At 47.2% G+C, this 20,057-nt stretch overlaps 1 protein-coding gene and 1 long non-coding RNA gene across 2 annotated transcripts in view; one reads left to right on the top strand and one right to left on the bottom strand.

Moving 5' to 3' along the window:
- The window catches only part of LOC129513323 (uncharacterized), a 34,307-nt gene extending 26,764 nt beyond the window's left edge, over positions 1-7,543 (top strand). The window contains exon 3 of the long non-coding RNA XR_008665227.1: positions 7,473-7,543. This is a non-coding gene — a long non-coding RNA (uncharacterized LOC129513323). The remainder of the gene's footprint in view (positions 1-7,472) is intronic.
- Positions 7,544-17,463: 9,920 nt separating this feature from the next.
- LOC129514273 (putative 60S ribosomal protein L32') lies at positions 17,464-17,778 on the bottom strand. Its single transcript, XM_055332917.1, has one exon. The coding sequence runs from the start codon at positions 17,776-17,778 to the stop codon at positions 17,464-17,466; it is 315 nt and encodes a 104-aa protein (XP_055188892.1).
- Between the last annotated feature and the right edge of the window lie 2,279 nt (positions 17,779-20,057).

Genomic DNA, 20,057 nt, shown 5'->3' with positions numbered 1-20,057 from the left:
TCTTATTGAATGACTTTAAAGGAAAGTGATAATTTTTTTTAAAGATTTTATTTATTCATGAGAGAGAGAGAGAGAGAGAGAGGCAGAGACACAGGCAGAGGGAGAAGCAGGCTCCACGCAGGGAGCCCGATGTGGGACTTGATCCCAGGACTCTAGGATCACACCGTGGGCCGAAGGCAGGTGCTAAACCGCTGAGCAACACAGGGATCCCCTTAGCTCATGCTCTTAACCACAACGTTATGCTGTTTATAAACTACAAAGATCTAAGGAAACCTAACGTTGAAGCGGAAAGTGGCTAAACTATTCCCCTCTGGTACATGACAGTTCACCTTGTGCCATTCATGTAGGCCAGGAAGTTGCCAAGTTATCAGGTCCTAGTTGGAGGGGTCAAGCCTGCATATAATATTATAAGCAGACACTTGCCCCTAGCCTTTTGGATTTCTGGAATAAGGTTCTGACCACAGAACACTATTCTCTTCAGGTCTTGGTCTGTCAGATTCCATTTCTCAGTTTCCAGAACAACACACAGATGCACAGGGCAATCAGAGCCTTTATTTATTTATTTGTTTGTTTGTTTGTTTATTATTTATTTATTCATGAGAGACACAGAGAGAGAGGCAGAGACACAGGCAGAGAGAGAAGCAGGCTCCCTGCAGGGAGCCCGATGTGGTACTTGATCCAGGACTTGAGCCAAAGGCAGATGCTCAGCCACTGAGCCAGGTGCCCCCAGTCAGAGCCTTTAACATCATGCTACTTCCTTCACCTATGTTTAGGGGCAATTAGCACTTTCGGCAATTTTTCTCTCCCAAATAAGCTTTGTCATCTTTTATATCAACTCGGGCTGCTAGCTTTCAAATCCATCTTCTGTAACCCCCAAATCCCATGGGGCATTCCCTAACTGGGCAGGAAGCAGCTGACCAGGTCAGAGACTGCCATTGGAATAGCATGCTGAGGAGAGAGCAACCGTGGGAGAGCAATGAGAGTGCTACCACCAGCTGGAAAATTACCAAAGGTGACTTTGCTGGGGGACAATCCTGGATGGAATTCCCAGGGCCTAGGGTAGGCTTTTATGCTTCCTTTTAAAAATATTTATATTTATAAACAGAAGTCCCTTTATCAAAAAAAAAAGAATAATCCCAGTTGTTGTGAACAATTTAAATAATATGGTGATTAACAGAGAAAGTACAAGGATGCCATTAATAATACAACGCACTTCCCTGCCCCACACCTCCAACCCTATGCATCTGCCTAATCACCACTAGTAACAGTTTGGAATCTGCCCTTCCAGATGGTTCTGTTAGTTTCCTGTGTGTGTGTGCGTGAGAGAGAGAGAGAGAGAGAGAGAGAGAGAGAGAGAGAGACAGATTCACATAAGCATCAGTGAGAAGATCCTATTCTGTACCTCATGTACCATGAGCATCTTCTGAGTCCATCGTACAGCTCTCCCTGTTTTAACAGCAGTGCAGTAGTCCATTGTAAGAATAGACAATCTTGGGACACCTGGGTGGCTCAGGAGGTTGAGCGTCTGCCTTTGGCTCAGGGCGTGATCCCAGGGTCTCGGAATCGAGTCCCTCATTGGGCTCCCTGCAAGGAGCCTGCTTCTCTGCCTGAGTCTCTGCCTCTCTCTCTCTCTGTCTCTAATGAATAAATAAAATCTTAAAAAAAAAAAAAGAATAGACAGTCTTCCCTTTTTCCTAATTTCTCTGCTTTAACAGATCTTTCATTTCCTTGGGAACCTCAGCTCCCTGTTAACAAGCCCAACTCTGGGTCCTGCCTCAGGTTGCTGCACAAATGGGAAGGCAGTCAAAAGGTGGGAAGGGCAGTGGCGGGGGGAATGGGGCCGGGCAAGTGTATTCCAGCCAGCCATACTGGGATACATAGGAAGTTCTTTCTCCCCACCCTGCCAAATGGTTCCCTGCTCTGCCTAAGGTCAAACTGCACATTTTATAAAACCGATGATTTTATGGGAATCATCTTTGAAAATGACCAAGAAGATCAATGGGGAGAATCAAAAGGGTGTTTTCTTAGAGTTACACTGTATCATTTGGGACCTGCACTCTGGGCATGCACACAGGGGTCTACCAGAATGACCAGAGGCCTTCCAGGCCAATCCCCTGCCTCCATCCAAGATATGTTTGCTTGAAGCCCCCCATGTTCTCTCTTGGTGGCTCTCCTGTGTGAGCAACAACTCCATTAGGTAGAAATTTGCTTCTTGTCACCGGAAGGGTGCTCCAGCTTAGAGGATCCAAGCTCTTGACCAGATTTGCTCTCTGTACCTCAGTGTCCTTGTTTGTAAAATGGGTATAAGAATAGTATCTATCTAATTGGTAGAGTTTTTCATCTGTAACTTAAATAAAATATACACATGGCATATTTATCATATTATATGGTATATGGCAAGCACTCAACGCTGTGAGTGATTATACCCTAAATCCAGATATCCCTCACTGCACGTTTTTTTTTTTTTTTTTCCTCACTGCCCTTTAAACCTAGACTTTCGAGATCATCTAGGTCACTGGCTCTTGACCCTGGCTGCGCAGTGAAGTTAGCCAAGTCAGCCGTGGAACCTTAAAAAAATGCCAGTGCTCAGGCTTCATTGGCAGAGATTCTGATTCTCTCTCATGTAGATCAGGGGGATCACTGCTTTTGAAAATCACCCTGGAGAATTCTTGTTTGCAGCTAGGGTTAGAGTACTGAATTTAGTTCAGTATTCTGTTTCTAGGTGAAGCAACTGTGAGGCCTGGATCCGGGAAGGGACTTGTCTTTCTCCGTCTGGACACCAACCTCCACAGGCTTTCCTTCCCAGGGAGGGAGATCTGTCCCTGGGATGCCCTTCGGGCAGTCTTGGGTATGATCCGGGGTGCTGCCCCTGCTTCTGGTCTCTTTCCGGGTAATATTGCTGGACCCCTCAACCCATTATTTGGTCACAAACTCGAGGAGGTCTCCCTATAGGAAGCCACAGTTCTAGAATACAACCCTCTTTTATTAAAGCATTTACAGCGTTTGAAATAATCCCATGCATCCATCCATCCATTCCTTTTAAGAATCTAAGCCCCCTGGGGGCAGGGGCGATGTGTGTCCTGTTCCCGGGGTGCCAGGCCTAGGATGGTGACCAGCACTTGGCTTAAAAATAATAGTAATAATAATAATACCCATTAGATGACTGGATGAGGGAAATCCCGGGAGGGTAGTTGAGGTTTTTTTTATTTTTCTGGTACTAGCCATCTGATTCTCATTACTCCTACAGCTCGAGAAGCCGCTCTGCGCTTTGGCGTTTTATAAACCTCGTGTGCGTACGTCGACATTTTAACCATAAATCCAGAGTTTGGGGGCTGGAAAATTCGAGGCGAAGGGTTTGGGGGAGGGGGTAAGGACGACGCGGAGGTCCGAGCCTGGCCCGGGGTGGGCGGGGGCCGCCGGGCGGCCGAGCCTCCGCCCCTGCCTGCGCCCTCCGCGGGAGGTGGCCCCGGGCCGCAGCCTCCAGCGCGGGGCGCGCCGCCGCCGTCTCGGGGCCGCGGGGAGGGCCGCCGCGGGGAGGGCCGGCGGGCGGGTCGCGGCCGGGGGCGGCTCGGCCAGCGGCCCCGCATTGCGGCCGCGCGCCCCCGGAGGTGGCGCCTTGGGGAGGCTGTGGCGGGAGCCGAGGGGGCGGGGGAGGGGCCCTGTGTGTGTCCCTTTAAGAGCCGGAGCGCTGCCCCCGCCTCGCAGGCGCCCGGAGCCTCACAAAAGAACAGGATGTTGTTGATTTGTCACCAAACCACAGAGAGGAAATGATTGTAAATTTCCTTTAAACATCCCCACCGCGCTCCGGCCGCCCCCGCTTCCTCCTCCGCCGCCCCCGCCCGGCCCGGCGCAGCGGGGCCTCGGCGCTCCCGCGGGGCGCCCGCGCCCGGCCTCCCGGAGGCCCCAGGCTGCGGCCGGCTCCGGGCGCCCGCGGGAGGAGCCCCCCGCCCCGCCCCCCGCGCGCTCCCGGTTGCTTTCCTCGCATTTTTTTTTTTTTTTCAACAGCTGCGGCAGAGAAAGGGCCGTGGCCTGGAAGCACCTTAGCGTGTGCGCCCATCCTGTTTAGCCTTACGACCGCCCTGCAGACGCAGTAACCATTAGTTACGGTGCCCCTGGGGGAAACTGAGGCCCAGGGGGCTTCCCTGAGTAGCCGAGAGGCACCAGCTCCTGAAACCTCTTGAGGGCTCTTGGAACACCCAATCTCGGTTTGGTTCTCCCCAGACCTGGAGTTTGTGACCAATCTGCCATACAAATTCCCGTTCATCAAGTGTGGCAGCTTCTCCGGGCAAGTTCAAAAGCAACCAAGACTTCAGACCACGTTATTTCATTTTTTTTTTTAAAGATTTTATTTATTTATTCATGATAGTCACAGAGAGAGAGAGAGAGAGAGAGAGAGAGGCAGAGGGAGAAACAGGCTCCACGCAGGGAGCCCGAAGTGGGATTCGATCCTGGATCTCCAGGATCGTGCCCCGGGCCAAAGGCAGGCACTAAACCGCTGCGCCACCCAGGGATCCCGACCACGTTATTTCATGAGGAGCATCCCCACCATGTCCAGCTGGGCACCCGTCTTTAAGGAGCTGTTTGGGTCTGGGTTCCACCTGTGCCTTTATGTGCTTTGATGCACCTTTACCTCCCCTGGCCTGCTTCTCGTTGTTTTCAATGATTTTTGAAAGCCTCTGGTGCAGTTAACGTTTGCTTCCAAACTGCAGTCCATGGCGGAGTGGTCAAATCTGGTCTGTGGTGCTTTGGGAGGCTTCTTTTGCTGTACAGAATGTTCTTTTGGAGCAATTAATGTTTCCGATTCAGCATTGGCTGCACTGGGGTTCTTGGCTTGAATATTCAAAGCAGCAGTTAATACCCCAGGCCTGTGCATTCTCTCCTTTCATCCTTACAGTAGCCCCATAGACCTTGCTGCTCCCTTAGTCCCTTAGTACAGATGAGGATGCTGAGGTTCAGAGAGGTTGAGGAGTTGGACCAGCAGTGACAGGACTTATTTAGTGACCACTATCTGATTACTGGTGGTGTCTTTCCTTAGTACTTGAAAATTGATTATTTGGTTAGGAGAACGGGTAGGGACGGGAGCACAGGATGCTCTTGTTGGATCCTTTGTCGCCTCAACTTCCCCTGGGAACTCTAGGCCAAATCTCACCCTCTGCTGAAGGAGCACCTGAGTGACTCACACTCTCGGGCTGGAATCTTCCCTTTTGGGGCCTGATGAAATCCTGAGTGCTTAGATGAAGAGGGGGACTTATGGAGTCTGAGTTTTTTCCGTTCTACCTGACCAGGAACACGGAAACTTAAAAAAAAAAAGAAAAAATCTAGTACTGGATTCCTAAGGCTGAATAGCCGCCTTCATGTGCAAGACCCTTAATTCTAAGTGGATGGGGATGGGGTGATAGAAAGTTGAGTTTGACTCCAGGTATCATCAATGTCACGTAACTATAATGTTGTCATGGGCCTGCTGTGTGCCCACGGACTGTTCCAGGGGCTATCTATGTGCTTTCTCATTTGATCCTAAAAAGGTCCTAGTGGATGGAAAGTCAGGACCAGAGAGGCCGTACACCTAGGAATGGTAGGTAGCTGGGTTTCGCATCCCTCTGCACAGGGTCTCTTGTGTCTGTGCCAGAGGAAGCACCAGTTATCTGGCGCCCCAGAAATGGGACTACAGTGCTTTCCTTCAGTCAGTGCAGAAAGCCAAGGTGATTTTGAGAGGGAAATGCAGTGGCCTTTGGCTCCTCTGTGCTGCAGCTGTCTTGCAGTTATTCAACTCTGAGCACATTTGTTGATGGATTTCCAGTGTCGCTGCAGTATCTCCACCTGTCTTTTTTGCTTTTATAGATTGCCAGTCACAGGGGCATCCGGGTCCTGAGCACTTGGGAGGGAGAGCCATCTGCTTAATTATTTCCATTCCCTAGATGAGAAACGCAGGGCACCAACATGCCGAGTTGTTCTGGGCAGGCTGGCTTAAAGCAGAGCAGGGCAACAGTAGTCCTTCAGCCTCTACCCATCACTCAATTCTGGAGAAGAAGGAGCCAGAGGGTAGGTCACCTGATGCCTCTTGGTCTCTGTTTCCTAGGCTGTGCAAAACTTTGGCCTACTTGTCTCTGAGGCTCTTCCAGTCGTCCTCATCCAAAGAATAGTTTCTGTTTACTCATTCAGTTAATATTTATTAAACGTCTACTATATGCCAAGCACCTCTGCTATATGACTGGAGATACTGCAAAGAACGAAACAAAAGCTCTGTCTTCTTGGGATTTACCTTTTAGGTGGAGAACAAAAAATATTAAACACATGGATATGTAAAATGTCAGCTAGTGTCATACCACTTTGTGGTAAATAAAATAAAGAACATTAGGGGAGAATGCCGTGAGTATATGAGGGGTAGTGTTTTATTTAGGGTCGTAAGGGAAGGCCCACTGATAAAGTGGCACTTGAGAAGGAAGGGGGAGAGTGAGCCACACTGCCTTGTGAAGTTTGCTATAGGTGGTTGGACTGGCAAAGATAAGGACCAGGAGATGGGCGTGTGTTGCATAGCACTTACCATGTGTCAGGCCCTGTGGTAAATGCATTGTGTTATTTTATCCTTGTGTTCTTGCTGTATCTTATTTGAAGAAGCTGAGACTCAGAGAGGTTTGGTGACTTGCCCACGGCCACACAGCTAGTAGGTAGTGAAGGTGAAATTCAAATGCTGGTCTTTTTTTTTTTTTTTTAAATTTATTTATTTATGATAGTCACACACAGAGAAAGAGAGAGAGGCAGAGACACAGGCAGAGGGAGAAGCAGGCTCCATGCACCGGGAGCCCGATATGGGATTCGATCCCGGGTCTCCAGGATCGCGCCCTGAGCCAAAGGCAGGCGCCAAACCGCTGCGCCACCCAGGGATCCCTCAAATGCTGGTCTTAACCTTCATGCTGCTTCCCACTCAGGGACTCTTCTTTTGGAGCTCACGTTTAATTGATGACCTAGTTGTTGTGATTTCTTGGGGATTAAGTGTCAACGGTGGCCATGACCCCTGGCCCCTAGGTTGCCTGGTGTTGGGGAAAGAGCTGAGGGCCTGAAGTTCCTTTTTTGTGAGGGGAAGGCAATATGTTTGATGCTGGAAAACCCCATGTAGTGTTTATGGCAGAAGGGGGAAAAACACCTCCAGATTAGCGTAAACAAGAGAAATGGGAGAATGGGGTAGCCTGGATCCCTCCACCCCCCACCTTCGTTTTAATTTCCCCATGATGGGCTCAACGCAGCATGTTGTATTATACAGCGATAATTAAAACACTTGGATTAGTGAGTTGAGATTTATAGGGCAAACAGGAGCCAGAGGAGAAACGACAGTCTTGTCTTTTATTTGCAGGCAGATATCCAAATTGCCACTTGCTTGCTTTTTCTTCCTGACACTATCACCTACTCTGCTTAATTAGATTCTTTTTTTTTTTTTTTGTCTTTTTTTTTCTGTATCATTTCCAACACCCGCTTAGCCTGCTGCTCAGCAGAGTTTAGGAAGCCATATACTGAACCCTTTTCCACAGCCTGGGGAAGTTGAGTCTGGAATGAGGCAAAGAAGAACCAAGGAGGGTATCTTGCCATCCGGGTGTGGAACCCACCTGTCCATCAGCATCCTGGCGCAGGGGCCACCAAGTGGAAGTACCACGCTTCTTACAGTCCTGCTCAGCTTTCCATGAAGCATCCTTTTTCTTGTGAGGAACAGAACAAATTCCCCAAATAGCAGACCACCCCCAACACATTCCATTTCAAAACCAATAGGGTTAAATCGTGTTCCCAAATTGTTATTGAATATTTTACTCCCTTTAAAGTGTCATCATAGACTGATAGGGGTGAGGGGTAGGCAGGACTACGATGGACAAAATGCTGTCTGAGTTTACAATCTAGTAGAAAGAAGAGTTGAAAATCACTGATGAGAATTTTTGGCCAAGTTCATATGTTTGATTAGTATTTATTGACTATCTAGTGTGTGTCAGGCCTTGTTGTAGGCGGTTACGGGACACAATAGTGGCACAGGATCCTGAAAAAAATCTCCATCCATGTGAATTTAGCAGCACTGGGGGAGGAGGACTGGCAGGGTGGTGAATTTGTCACTGAAGAGCGTAAGAATGGAAGAAAAATTAAGTGGGGAAGGTGGCTAGGAGAGTGCTGGGGCTGGTCATTTTTAAAACCTGAAGAGGTGGGACGCCTGGTGGCTCAGCAGTTGAGTGCTACTTCCGCTCAGGGTGTGATCCTGGAGTCCCAGGTTGGAGTCCCACATCGGGCTCCCTGCATGGAGCCTGCTTCTCCCTCTGCCTTGTCTCTGCCTCTCTCTGTGTGTCTCTCATGAATAAATAAATAAAATCTTAAAAAAAATTAAAACCTGAAGAAGAAGGCGGCCCTTTATGTTTCTGTAATCAGCTGGTCTGAAACTTATTTTTCTCATCTGCACAGTAGGGCTAGTCGTAGATACTTTTAAAGGGATTAAATGAGGCAAAAACCATACGCATGTAAATAATAAATACATAATAAATAAATAACATAATAAGTTATAAAAAATATATAAAACACATACCTAATTAGGGCTCTGTGAGTGCTTGCTCTTTTCAGCACTACTTGCTTATGATAAGGTGACGGGGAGCTGAAGGGACAGTGAAAGGGAAGAGTTATTATCTGTGTCCCGCTCCCCTCTTCCAGTAATCACGATTTGCCCATCCACCAGGAATGCAAAAGTGCAGGTGAGCCCTTGTGGCAGAATTAGGACCACAGAGGGTTTAGGTCGGGGTTTGGTATGTGGAGTGTAGATGGGAGTTTGAGGCTGGTCGATTTTTGCCTTCTGTCTTAAAAATTATTTTCCACATGCTTGGTGTTAACCCCGATTCTCCACAATAAGTTGGGCAGGGGGGCAGGGGCTGCCCGCTTGACAAACGGGAAAACAGGCACAGGATGTGAGTGCCTGGCCAAGGTCACCTCCAGTCTCCAGAGGAGATCTCCTGCCGCCTGGAGATGAGTCATCCTGGAGTGTTGTTCCCGGGGTGAAATCACAAAGGAAGGAAGGCTTGGATTTATTGCAGGCAGCCCGGGAAGTTTCCTGTTCTTGAGAAATCTCAGAAACAGTAACTCCTCCATCTGAGGGGCTTTATTCTTCTGACGTTAGCCTACTGAGGAGCCCCCAAACCTCCAGAAGATACAGTGTCTGATATGGGGTGAAGGAGAGGGTAGAAGGCCTTTGACATAAAGAGGAGAAAAAAGGAGAAGAAAGTGTGTGGGGGTTGAGAGCTTGGGTCCTGGGGTCAGACAGGTCTGGGTTTGGTGGTTCTGCCACTTAACCAGCTTGGGCAAGGCACATGACCTGCCGTAACCCTTAGTTTCCTCATATGTATCAGTCCATAACTCATGGGTTGTTGGAAAGTGAAATTAGATGGTGTGTGCCAAGCATTTAGGCCAGTGCCTGGCGGCTGGAGGCTCTCGGAAAAGTGAGTTGTCATCACTGCAGCGGAAAAGGGAACAGCTGGGTAAGGGTGAGGGGGTGAGAGGGTGCCCAGGTTGTGCATCTGTCAATGCTGGACCACTTCCATGAGGTCTTGCTGAAGTTCCTTCCACCCAAGGTTTCTGGAGTCAGTCACCCAGTAGGTGCCATCTTGGCCTTCTAGGAGTTTGTGCTGGGACCAGCAGAGCAGGGCCAGCCAAGTATCTGATGTCTTCCTGCCGCCGTTGCTCACCCCTCCCCGCGTCATGGTTCACTGGGCATGGCGGGCCTCACAGGGGCCCCCCTTGGTTCACTCTCTTCCCCTCCCTTTAACCTTTGCTTCTCTGGCTCAGACCCATTATTTGTCCTGTTGCTGTTGACTCCATATAATGAAAATAATTGAGCCTGTCTCCACCGATGACTGTCTAGGAACAAATCAAGCTGGCCCCAGTCATCCGCCTCTGATTGAACACACCCCGCCTGCTGCAAACGGTCCTGCTTGGGCTTGGGTCTTAAACCCAGGCTGCAGTGCTAGATGCAGTGCTAGATGTACCCTACTGGACAGCTTCATAGTTTGCTGAAGGGTGTCTGGGGGTTCTGGGACGAAGGTGCAAAAGTTCTGAGAATACCTCTAAGCATTTATCCAAAGCCCTAATTACTGTGTTCTCCAATTATGCATCTGCCCTTCAGCCTCCAGCCTAGCTTCCTTATCACTCCCTGTCCCACTGGATGTAGAATATTTCTAGAAAACAGATAACAGAGGGGACTGAAGAGTTGCCTGAGCTTGGGGTGGGGAAGCTACTAAAGCTTTGGATTTTTCTGATTTTTATGTAAATAGTTCCAAAAGCAGACCTCAGAGGAGCTGTACTACCCAGCAAGAGTGAGAAGGGCAGGGTTGATGTATTATTCTAGTCCAAAGCCCCATTTATGTTTGTATATTTTAAGATACTATCACTGTCTTAAGTGAAAACACCCGCCACCACCACCACCCTGTCTTATCTCTAGAAGGACCCTGCCCTTTTTGCCTGCTATGCATTCTCCTCTTTATCGTTGCACATATGCACATATGCACATACTGTGAATTGGCTCTCCCGGACCAGGATTGTGCTAAATGCTTACATATTTTCCACCAAATTAATTGTGTTTTACATTCCGCATTATAGACATTTCCCCAAGTTCCTTTTTTTAAAAAATATTTTATATTTATTTGAGAGAGCATAAACAGGGGGAGTGGCAGGGAGAGGGAGAAGCAGACTCCCTAGTGAGCAGGGAGCCTGATGGGGGGGCTCCATGCCAGGACCCCTAGACTAGGACCTGAGCCGAAGGCAGACACTCAACTGACTGAGCCACCCGGGTGCCCCTCCCAAAGTTCCTTTATAGTCTTCCTAATTGCTGATTAAAATAGGAACCTAAGATTTCCTGCTGTAGCACGGTGGGACCATTTTCTCCTTTTGGGCATTTGTGGGCAAGAGCATCAGCTAAGGGCTGCTGCACAGCTGTAGTAGTAAAGGGCACAGTGTGGAGGGCGGAGGACTGGGCTGTGGGAAGCAGGAACAGACTGCAGCAGGGGGCAGGTGGGAGGAGCGCATGGAACTCCACTCGCTCTCATGCTGGACACTTGGGTCAGCAGTCCCTGCATTACTCGCTCTCCATTTTAGCCACATGAATTGGTGTGGGGACTGAGTCAGGGTGGCGGCAGCTGTCTGCTCAGGTGAGGGTGGTGGGGAAGAAGCCATCCTCTTGAGGTAGGTGGAAGAGGAGTTTCTATCCGCATTTTACAGAAAAGGAATCTGCGTCTCACAGACGTCAAAGGACTTGCCAAAGCATAGCTCTGAAGTAGCAAGATGCAGAACAGGGTGTTGGCATTCTGACTCCTGTGCCTTTCCCCTCCATCAGCCTGATGTTGGTTTTTCCTCCTCTGGCTGTCTCCTCCAGACTACCTTTCTTCCTGATACAGGGGTTCCTCCCCGAGAAAACCCACATATGCACATCCAGGGTAGCCACAGTTGGTACTACAAGGCTAGCCCCACGGAGGAAATGATTTCTTTCTTTCTTTCTTTTTTTTTAAGATTTTATTTATTGGGCAGCCCGGGTGGCTCAGCGGTTTTGCACCGCCTTCAGCCTGATCCTGTAGACCCGGGATCGAGTCCCATGTTGGGCTCCCTGCATGGAGCCTGCTTCTCCCTCTGCCTGTGTCTCTGCCTCTCTCTCTCTCTCTCTCTCTCTCTGTGTGTGTGTGTGTGTGTGTGTCTCATGAATAAATGGGTAGAATTTTTTTAAAAAAGAAAAGGATTTTATTTATTTATTCATGAGAGACACACAGGGAGGGGCAGAGACCTAGGCAGAAGGAGAAATAGACTCCTTGCGCAAGGAGCCTGATGCTGAACTCAAACCCAAGACTCTGGGATCACGACTTGAGCCTAAGGCAGACACTCAACCATTGAGCCATCGAGGTGCCCGTGGAGAAAATGATTTCTAAAGAAGGACAGAGTTGCTGGCAGGGAAAACCAGAAAATTGTTCCTTAAAAACTACCCAGGTATGGGGTCTCTTAGGGTAGTGCAGTTGGTTGGGCATCTGAGTCTTGGTTTCCACTCAGGTCGTGATCTCAGGGTCTTGAGATTGAGCCCCCTTTTGGACTCTGTGCTCAGCAGGAACTCTGCTTGAGATTTTCTCTCCCTCTCTCTCTGCCCCTCCCACTCATGCTCTGTCTCTTTCTAAAATAAATAAATAAATCTTAAAAAAAAAAACTTTCCCAGGTACAAGGTGTGGGTTTTTTTTTTTGTTTTTTTTTGGTTTTTGTTTTTGTTTGTTTGTTTTGTTTTTGTTTTGTCTTGTTGGCCCAGGATGGAGATGTTGGCTCAAGTTCCTCCTGTAAATCTTTGGGATTTAATGCAGCCATTCAGCCTCTGTTCAGAGAAGTGTTGTGCTGCCAGAAACACCTTTTTTAAATCCAAGCAATGATCACTGCACATTTTTCTTTCACAGTAGAAAGCCCTGAGTCTCTTTTTTTTTTTTTTTTTTAATTTATTTATGATAGTCACACAGAGAGAGAGAGAGGCAGAGACACAGGCAGAGGGAGAAGCAGGCTCCATGCACCAGGAGCCCGATATGGGATTCGATCCCGGGTCTCCAGGATCGCGCCCTGGGCCAAAGGCAGTCGCCAAACCGCTGCGCCACTCAGGGATCCCAGCCCTGAGTCTCTTAAAAGTGTTTGCAGACAGCATTGAGTCCTTAGAATAATAAGACAGTTTTAAGGGAAAAACAAAACCCATTGTTTATGTCAACTCTGCAGCTTATCAATATGAAATGAAGATGAAGATTCATTTATGTGAAGAGACCATATTTTTGGTGGGGGGATTGTTAAAAATTCATATATCTTTGCTAATGGAATCATTTCCACACTTATCATGGAGGGGAAAAAAAAAAACAAGGCTCATAAAATCTTTCCTGTAACAATCAGAGAAGGAGTGAGTCTCTGAAAATACAAATTTGTGGTATTATCTTTGCCTTTAGCAAAATTCTTTGAGCTTTCAAATAGCATGTTGTGGACCTAGTCTGGCTGTTACATTAGTTTAGCATCTTCATTTGTGTGGGTGAGTTTTTTTTTTTTTTTTTTTTTGTGGGTGAGTTTTTAAATATTTTATTTATTTGAGAGAGAGAGAGCAGAGCTAGAGAGAGGGCATGAGTGTGAGGAGGAAGGGCAGAGGGAGAAGCAGACTTCCTGCTGAGCTAGCAGATCCATGGGGGGCTCAGTCCCAGGGTCCTCCGGTCAGGACATGAGCTGAAGGAAGACACTGAACCTACTGAGCCACCCAAGTGCCCAAGCATCCTCTTTTGATTTATCCTTTTCCTAAACCATGTTGATCTGCCCTCACTCAGAGCCAAGCCTATGCTAGCCCTCTTTCCATTCACTATGGCCTTGAATCCCAATCCCCCACCCGTCTTTGAAGTAGCCAGGGTTCCTGTGTGCCTCGCTCAGTGAAAACACTATGAGAAACTAGAGTTTTGCAACATACGGGCCCCAGAGCTGCAGTTATGAGTGATGACCAAGCTCTGAAAGCCTCCTAATAGGAAGTTAGTGGCAGAGGTAGGATTTGAATCCAGCTCTGAATGGCTCCTAACACATACTGTTTTGCACTACCCAGTTCTGCCTTAAATTAGCAAACTGTGCTGAGCCCCTTCTGTGGAGTAAGGTGCCTTGTTAGGAAGGCACCTGGAAGGAAATGCCAAGGTGAATCAGAATCTCTTCAAGGCACTTGCAGTCTTGGCTGGGCTAAGGGTCAGCCTTCATTGTATGGAAACATTTGTTTATTTGTAATCTTCATTATACAGATAAGGAAACTGAATCCAAGAGGTCAAATGACTTGCTCAAGGTCACACGGCTATGATGTGACAAGACTTTTATTAGGTGGTTGTAGCTAGAAGTCCACAGTCATCCAGACTTATGACTTGTGTAGCCAGAGGTCATAAGTCATCCCTTATGTAGACCATTACATTCCTACGTGCAAGGCAGGCGAAGCTCAGAGCTGCACTTAAAGATCAGACAAAGGCCAAGGTGGCAAGTGTTTGGACGGTATGTGCCCAGTGCTCCTGAATGGTGTAGAGATTCCAAAAGAGCTTTATCCCTCAAGGTGCCTGGAGGCTCCTGGGTCCATTGCCTTATATGCAGCAGAACTCATGGGCTCACCCACCTCTCTCCTTATGGCAGAGTCCCTGCTTTGGCAAACCGACTCATAGGATCTCCTATCCCCAGAGGTTTTTCCAACAGGATAGAAACCACTGAGCCCTGCTGAGGTCATCTGTGCTGTATAGAATATTTGCTTTAGGCTGTGCAAGCTGAGGAAAGCCTGGAGGAGCAGAGGAAGGAAGGCAAGCTGGGAGATGCCCTTCGCTATCAGAGAGCAATGAGGCCCCGGGCCTGGGTTTTCCAAGGCCCCACCACCAAGGGACTTCTTGAACTCTCAGCTTGTCTGCTCAGCTTAGAAATGGGCATGAAGATGATATGGACTCCCTTTCATAGTGTTGGGATGGTGGCTGGAGAACCGTCAAGTCCATTGTCAGACTCAGTGTAGACGCTTCCTACATTTCCTTCCTTCCTTATCCTTCTCTGACTGCCTTCCTTCTGAATTTCTAGCCGTTAATAAGCCCTGTAGGGCTTTTCTGCCTCCTTCACATCTGCAGTGACAGCAGATGCCCCACACTAGGCTCCTTGATGATTGTCCTACTATACATGAATTTCACTGGAGATGTGCTTATTAAGAGTGAAAGATGCTGGGGCACCCACATGTTATACCAGGTGTGGAACCAATGAAAACATTCTCTTGTTTGGCCTTTAGAATCACCACTCTATCCTGTGCTTCATGGGCTATATGACCTAGGTTATATTGTTTAACGCCTCTGTGCCTCTGTTTCCATATTTGCAGAATGGAATGAGAATAGTACTTACCTCACAGAGAGGCAGGGGATATGAAACACAATAATGCATTAGAGCCACTGGCACTGGGCATCCCCAGTGCCGCCTGTGGTCAGGGGTGTGATCCTGGAGACCTGGGATTGAGTCCCACGTCAGGCTTCCTGTATGGAGCCTGCTTCTCACTCTGCCTGTGTCTCTGCCTCTCCTCTCTCTCTCTCTGAATAAATAAATAAACCTTTAAAAAAAAATGAAAAGGAGGTCCTTTAAAAAAAAAAAAAAAAGAGCCACTGGCACTGGAATGTGCTAGGAACTATTACCTAAAACAAACACCAAATCCGGCTGGAAGGGACTTTAGGCATCAGGGCCTACCTTTTAATTTTTTAGAATTGATTTATTTAAGTAATTGACACTAACAATAGCTAATGGCAATAGCTAATATTTTTGGGCGCTTACCACATACCGGGCACTGTGATAAGTGCTGTCATGTGTTAAGTTGCTTACAATGTGAAGCTGCACCCAGTTCTTTTCCAGAGAGGCAGCCACCATCACCAGTGGTCTGGGTATCTTTACCTGTGTCCTCTGTGCACATACAGATATTTAAATCTCTTTTTACCCCTTCATTTTTAAATATGAGAAATCTTGAGCTCATGGTGAAAAGCACAGATGGTCATAAAAGTTCTTATTCTGTGTGGGGGGCACTGCTCCAGACGCTATGTGGTTTTGAATCCTCACTATAACTCTGTAGAATGAGCTCTGTTATTTGGAATAAATGCTCTAAGCCTTAGTTTACCTCTGTGGGTTGATTGAAGATTAAGTTAAATAATCCACAGAGAAGGATTTATCAGAGTTCCTGACACATCCTAACTGCTCAGGAGATGGGGAGGGCCAAGGTTTTATAGGGGTCCAAAGCTTGTATGATTTGAAATTTGTCTTTAAGAGAAAGAATAGAGGATCCCTGGGTGGCTCAGCGGTTTAGCACCTGCCTTTGGCCCAGGGCGTGATCCTGGAGTCCCGGGATCGAGTCCCACGTCGGGCTCCCTGCATGGAGCCTGCTTCTCCCTCTGCCTGTGTCTCTGCCTCTCTCTCTCTCTCTCTCTGTTTATCATGAATAAATAAAATGTTTTTTAAAAAAATAAGAGAAAGAATGGAGGCGGCTGGGTGGCTCAGTCGATTAAGTATCTGCCTTTGGCCCAGGTCATGATTTCGGGGTCCTAGGATGGAGCCCCATGTCAGTCTCCCTGCTCAGTTGAGAGCCTGCTTCTCCCTCTGTCTGCCCCTCCCCTTGCTTATTCTCTTTCTCAAATAAACACATAAAAAATATTTTAAAAAAATTTGGGATTCCTGGATGGCTCAGTTGGTTAAGCCTCTGCCTTTGGCTCAGGTCATGATCCTGGGGTCCTGGGATCAAGCTCCACCCATATCAGGCTCCCTGCTTCGCAGAGTCTGCTTCTCCCTCTGCCCCTCCTCCTGCTCATTCTCTCTCTCTCTCTTTCTCAAATAAACAAAATCTTTTAAAAATTAGAAAATTTAGGAGAAAAATAAAAATTAGTAATCCGATATTAAGAATGCAAGTGACTGGGATCCCTGGGTGGCGCAGCGGTTTGGCGCCTGCCTTTGGCCCAGGGCGCGATTCTGGAGACCCCGGATCGAATCCCACGTCGGGCTCCCGGTGCATGGAGCCTGCTTCTCCCTCTGCCTATGTCTCTGCCTCTTTCTCTCTCTCTCTGTGACTATCATAAAAAATAAATAAAAATTTAAAAAAAAAAAAAAGAATGCAAGTGACTGGAGCCCCTGGGTGTCTCAGTGGTTGAGCCTCTGCCTTCTGCTCAGGGTGTGATCCCAGTCTGGGGATCAAGTCCTGCATTGGTCTCCCTGTGAGGAACCTGCTTATCCCTCTGCCTATATCTCTGCCTCGCTCTCTGTGTCTCTCATGAATAAATAAAATCTTTAAAAAAAAAAAAAAAGAATGTAAATAATTAATTTAGAGGGAAAAAATATAGTATTGTATGTCAGCTATGCTTACAATTTTTAAAAGTAGAAAAAAAATAAAGAGCTCTAATAATTTATATATTTTAAAAACTAACAAATACCTCAAACACTATAAAATCCCAAAGAATAACATTTTTCTTAATCAACCGCCTGACACACCTCTATTATCCTTTTTACCCTACATTTTCTAGCTTCATATTCTTTGATCATTTCTTCATATGACAATAATTTTCTTTCTTTTTTTTTTAAGATTTTATTTATTTATTCATAGAGAGAGAGAGAGAGAGGCAGAGACACAGGCAGAGGGAGAAGCAGGCATCATACAGAGAGCCTGATGTGGGACTCAATCCAGGGTCTCCAGGATCACGCCCTGGGCTGCAGGCGGCGCTAAACCGCAGCACCACCAGGGCTGCCCGACAATAATTTTCTAAAATAGTTTTCTGTAGAGAGAATAAAAGAAAATTCATCCTTTTTTCTAGCATGGTTGATCAAAATTTGTCTTTTTTTTTTATAATCTTCTGGTTTTATTAACACACATATGACACGCATATCAGCTGTCTATTCATTTTTTTCACTGTGCAGCCTGGCATTAGGATTGGCGATTCTGATGGCCACCTAGGCAGTTCCTCCCACAATGGCTTTGCAGCTCTTGGAGGAGAGAGACATTGTGAGCAACACTATAGGCTCCTTGACCTCATGGACTAGGAACTTCTGGAAGCCACTGGACAGCATGCACTTTGCTTTCTTGTTGCTCACGTAACCACTGTTGGGCATCAAGATCTGGCCCTTGAATCTTCTGTGCACCCTACAGCTAGTACCTCTGGGTTTCCACCACTTGTGCTTCATTTTGACATCTGACTGGTGCTGGATGAACTTCTTGGTCCTCTTTTTAACAATCGTGGGCTTCACCAGAGGTCTGAGGATAGCCATGATGCCAAGTAAGAGATGGCTGCCAAAATTTGTCTTTTATTATTAATGGTTCAGATGCAAAAATAGGTGAATTCACATAGACCCACACACTGTTTGTAGCATTACTACATGCTCGTGTCTCATAAACAGGAATTTTGGTAAATTCTAAATTGTGTGATTCCATCAAAAATGAAAAAAGTGGGGCACCTGGGTAGTGCAGTTGGTTGAGCGTCTGATGCTTGGTTTTAGCTTGGGTTGTGGTCTTGGGGTTGTGAGATGGAGCCCTATGTCAGGCTCCATGCTCAGCGAGGAGTCTCCTTAGATTCTCTCTTCTCCCTCTACAACCTCCCACTCATACTCTCTTTCTCTCTCAAAAATAAATGAATTAATCTTAAAAAAATAAGAAAAGAAAAGAAAAAAGAAACTAGGGGGCATTATAACTGTATGATCAAGTATATTTCTGACAAGAGAATTTCCCTTTTGACCATGGGAGCTGAATTCTCCACTTACAAAAACACAGGTCTCCTAATTGGAAGCATTTCTCCTAGGTTGGTGTCTAACTCTGTACATTTTAAACCTTTCTCTTTCCTCCCTACTACATACTTCAATGTTGGGCAATGTAGGACATGTTCATGTGGTCTCACCTGCTGAGGTGGTGTAGGGAACTGGTAGGTGGGTATAGGAGTATTCTTGGGAGTTCTGGAGGGTTTGCAGTAATTCATCATATGCGGGGATGACTGTGAACCACATAAATATATCCTGCTAGAAACTCAGTGTCCTGGGACACCTGAGTGGTTCAGTCAGTTGGGTGTCTGCCTTTGGCTCCGGTCATGATCTCAGGGTCCTGGAATGGAGCCCTGCATCAGGCTCCGTGCTCAACTGGGAGCCTGCTTCTCCCTCTCCTATCTGCTCATGCTCTCTTGCGTGCTCTTGCTCTCTCTCAAATAAATAAATAAATAAATAAATACGTAAATAAATACAAAATAAATACATAAAATCTTTTTTTTAATTTTTATTTATTTATGATAATCACAGAGAGAGAGAGAGAGAGAGAGAGGCAGAGACACAGGCAGAGGGAGAAGCAGGCTCCATGCACCGGGAGCCCGATGTGGGATTCGATCCCGGGTCTCCAGGATCGCGCCCTGGGCCAAAGGCAGGCGCCAAACCCACTGCGCCACCCAGGGATCCCTAAATACATAAAATCTTAAAAAAAAAAAAAAAGAAAGAAAGAAAGAAAGAAAGAAAGAAAGAAAGAAAGAAAGAAAGAAAGAAAGAAAGAAACTCAGCATCTCATCAGTTTGACTCCTGCTCAGGTGTTCCCTGAATGCCAGGCCACTATAACATCACACAGCAGGAGGGCAGGCATAACAGAAGGGAAACTGGAATGGGGAGAATCAGTGCTCTTTCCACTTGTGGTGGAAACTTGACTTTGGCAGAGCTTAGAGAAACCCAAGACCATGTGCACATGTTTCTTTCCGGGGCCTTGGAAGGGGCTGCTGTGAGCAAGGACTCTGAAGCTTGAGCTCTGTGAGCTTCACAGTGACCTGGTTAAGCTGTTGTTTGTATTTGTGGTTAGAGAGGGCCATGCAGCCATTTAGGAGTGGTGTGACCTTGTCTCTTCATAAACCTGGGTTCCTCAGTAGTAAGCATGATACTGTTACTAGTATTTACTTCTTGGGAACATAAACATGAGGGCAGGCATGGGTCTGATTGTTTATTGCTGTCTCCATGGTGTCTAGAACACATAGCCCACACTCAACAAATACCTATTTTGTGGATGTCATGTGAAAAGCAGGATGTTGGGTGTTTAGGTCCAGGCTCTCAGAGAAAAAGAAACTGAGGCACAGTGAGCTTTCCTGTGCTGTGCACTGCCGCTGGTTAGACCCAAGGGAGACCCTGGGTCTGTGGGCCTCCTTTCTTCCCCCTGACCCTCCCACATGTGCTGTATAGGAAAGGGAAGCTTAACTCACTTCCGAGTGCCTGAGATAGTCATCTGAGTTGTTCCCTCTGTTATGGACATGAGCCAGGGTATCTGGGTCTCATCCCTGGAATTTGCTCTGATCCACAGAATCCACTGTTGTAGAGGCTCCCCTGCCTTCTCCTCCTCCCTGACCTGACCTGGGTCTCTGGAAATGGTGGGAGGCAAGCAGACAGTTGAAAGAACAAAGGTGAATGGTTTTGAGCCATAAAATAGTGAGCCTGAAAAACAAGTTTAGAAGATGAATGGCTTTGGGCTTGCAGAGCTTAGCAGGGGCAACCCTTAGAATTGTTGACATTCCCGCCTAAGAACTCCAGGAGGC

Source organism: Nyctereutes procyonoides, unplaced genomic scaffold (genome assembly GCF_905146905.1).
Source record: "Nyctereutes procyonoides isolate TBG_1078 unplaced genomic scaffold, NYPRO_anot_genome, whole genome shotgun sequence".
Classification (NCBI taxonomy): Eukaryota; Metazoa; Chordata; class Mammalia; order Carnivora; family Canidae; genus Nyctereutes; species Nyctereutes procyonoides.
The sequence above is the reverse complement of the archived record's forward strand: the minus strand, read 5'-3'. Positions and strand labels throughout refer to the sequence as shown.

Excerpts from the sequence above, each read along its gene's own strand:
- LOC129514273 (XM_055332917.1), bottom strand. The coding sequence starts at position 17,778 with ATGGCTATCCTCAGACCTCTGGTGAAGCCCACGATTGTTAAAAAGAGG.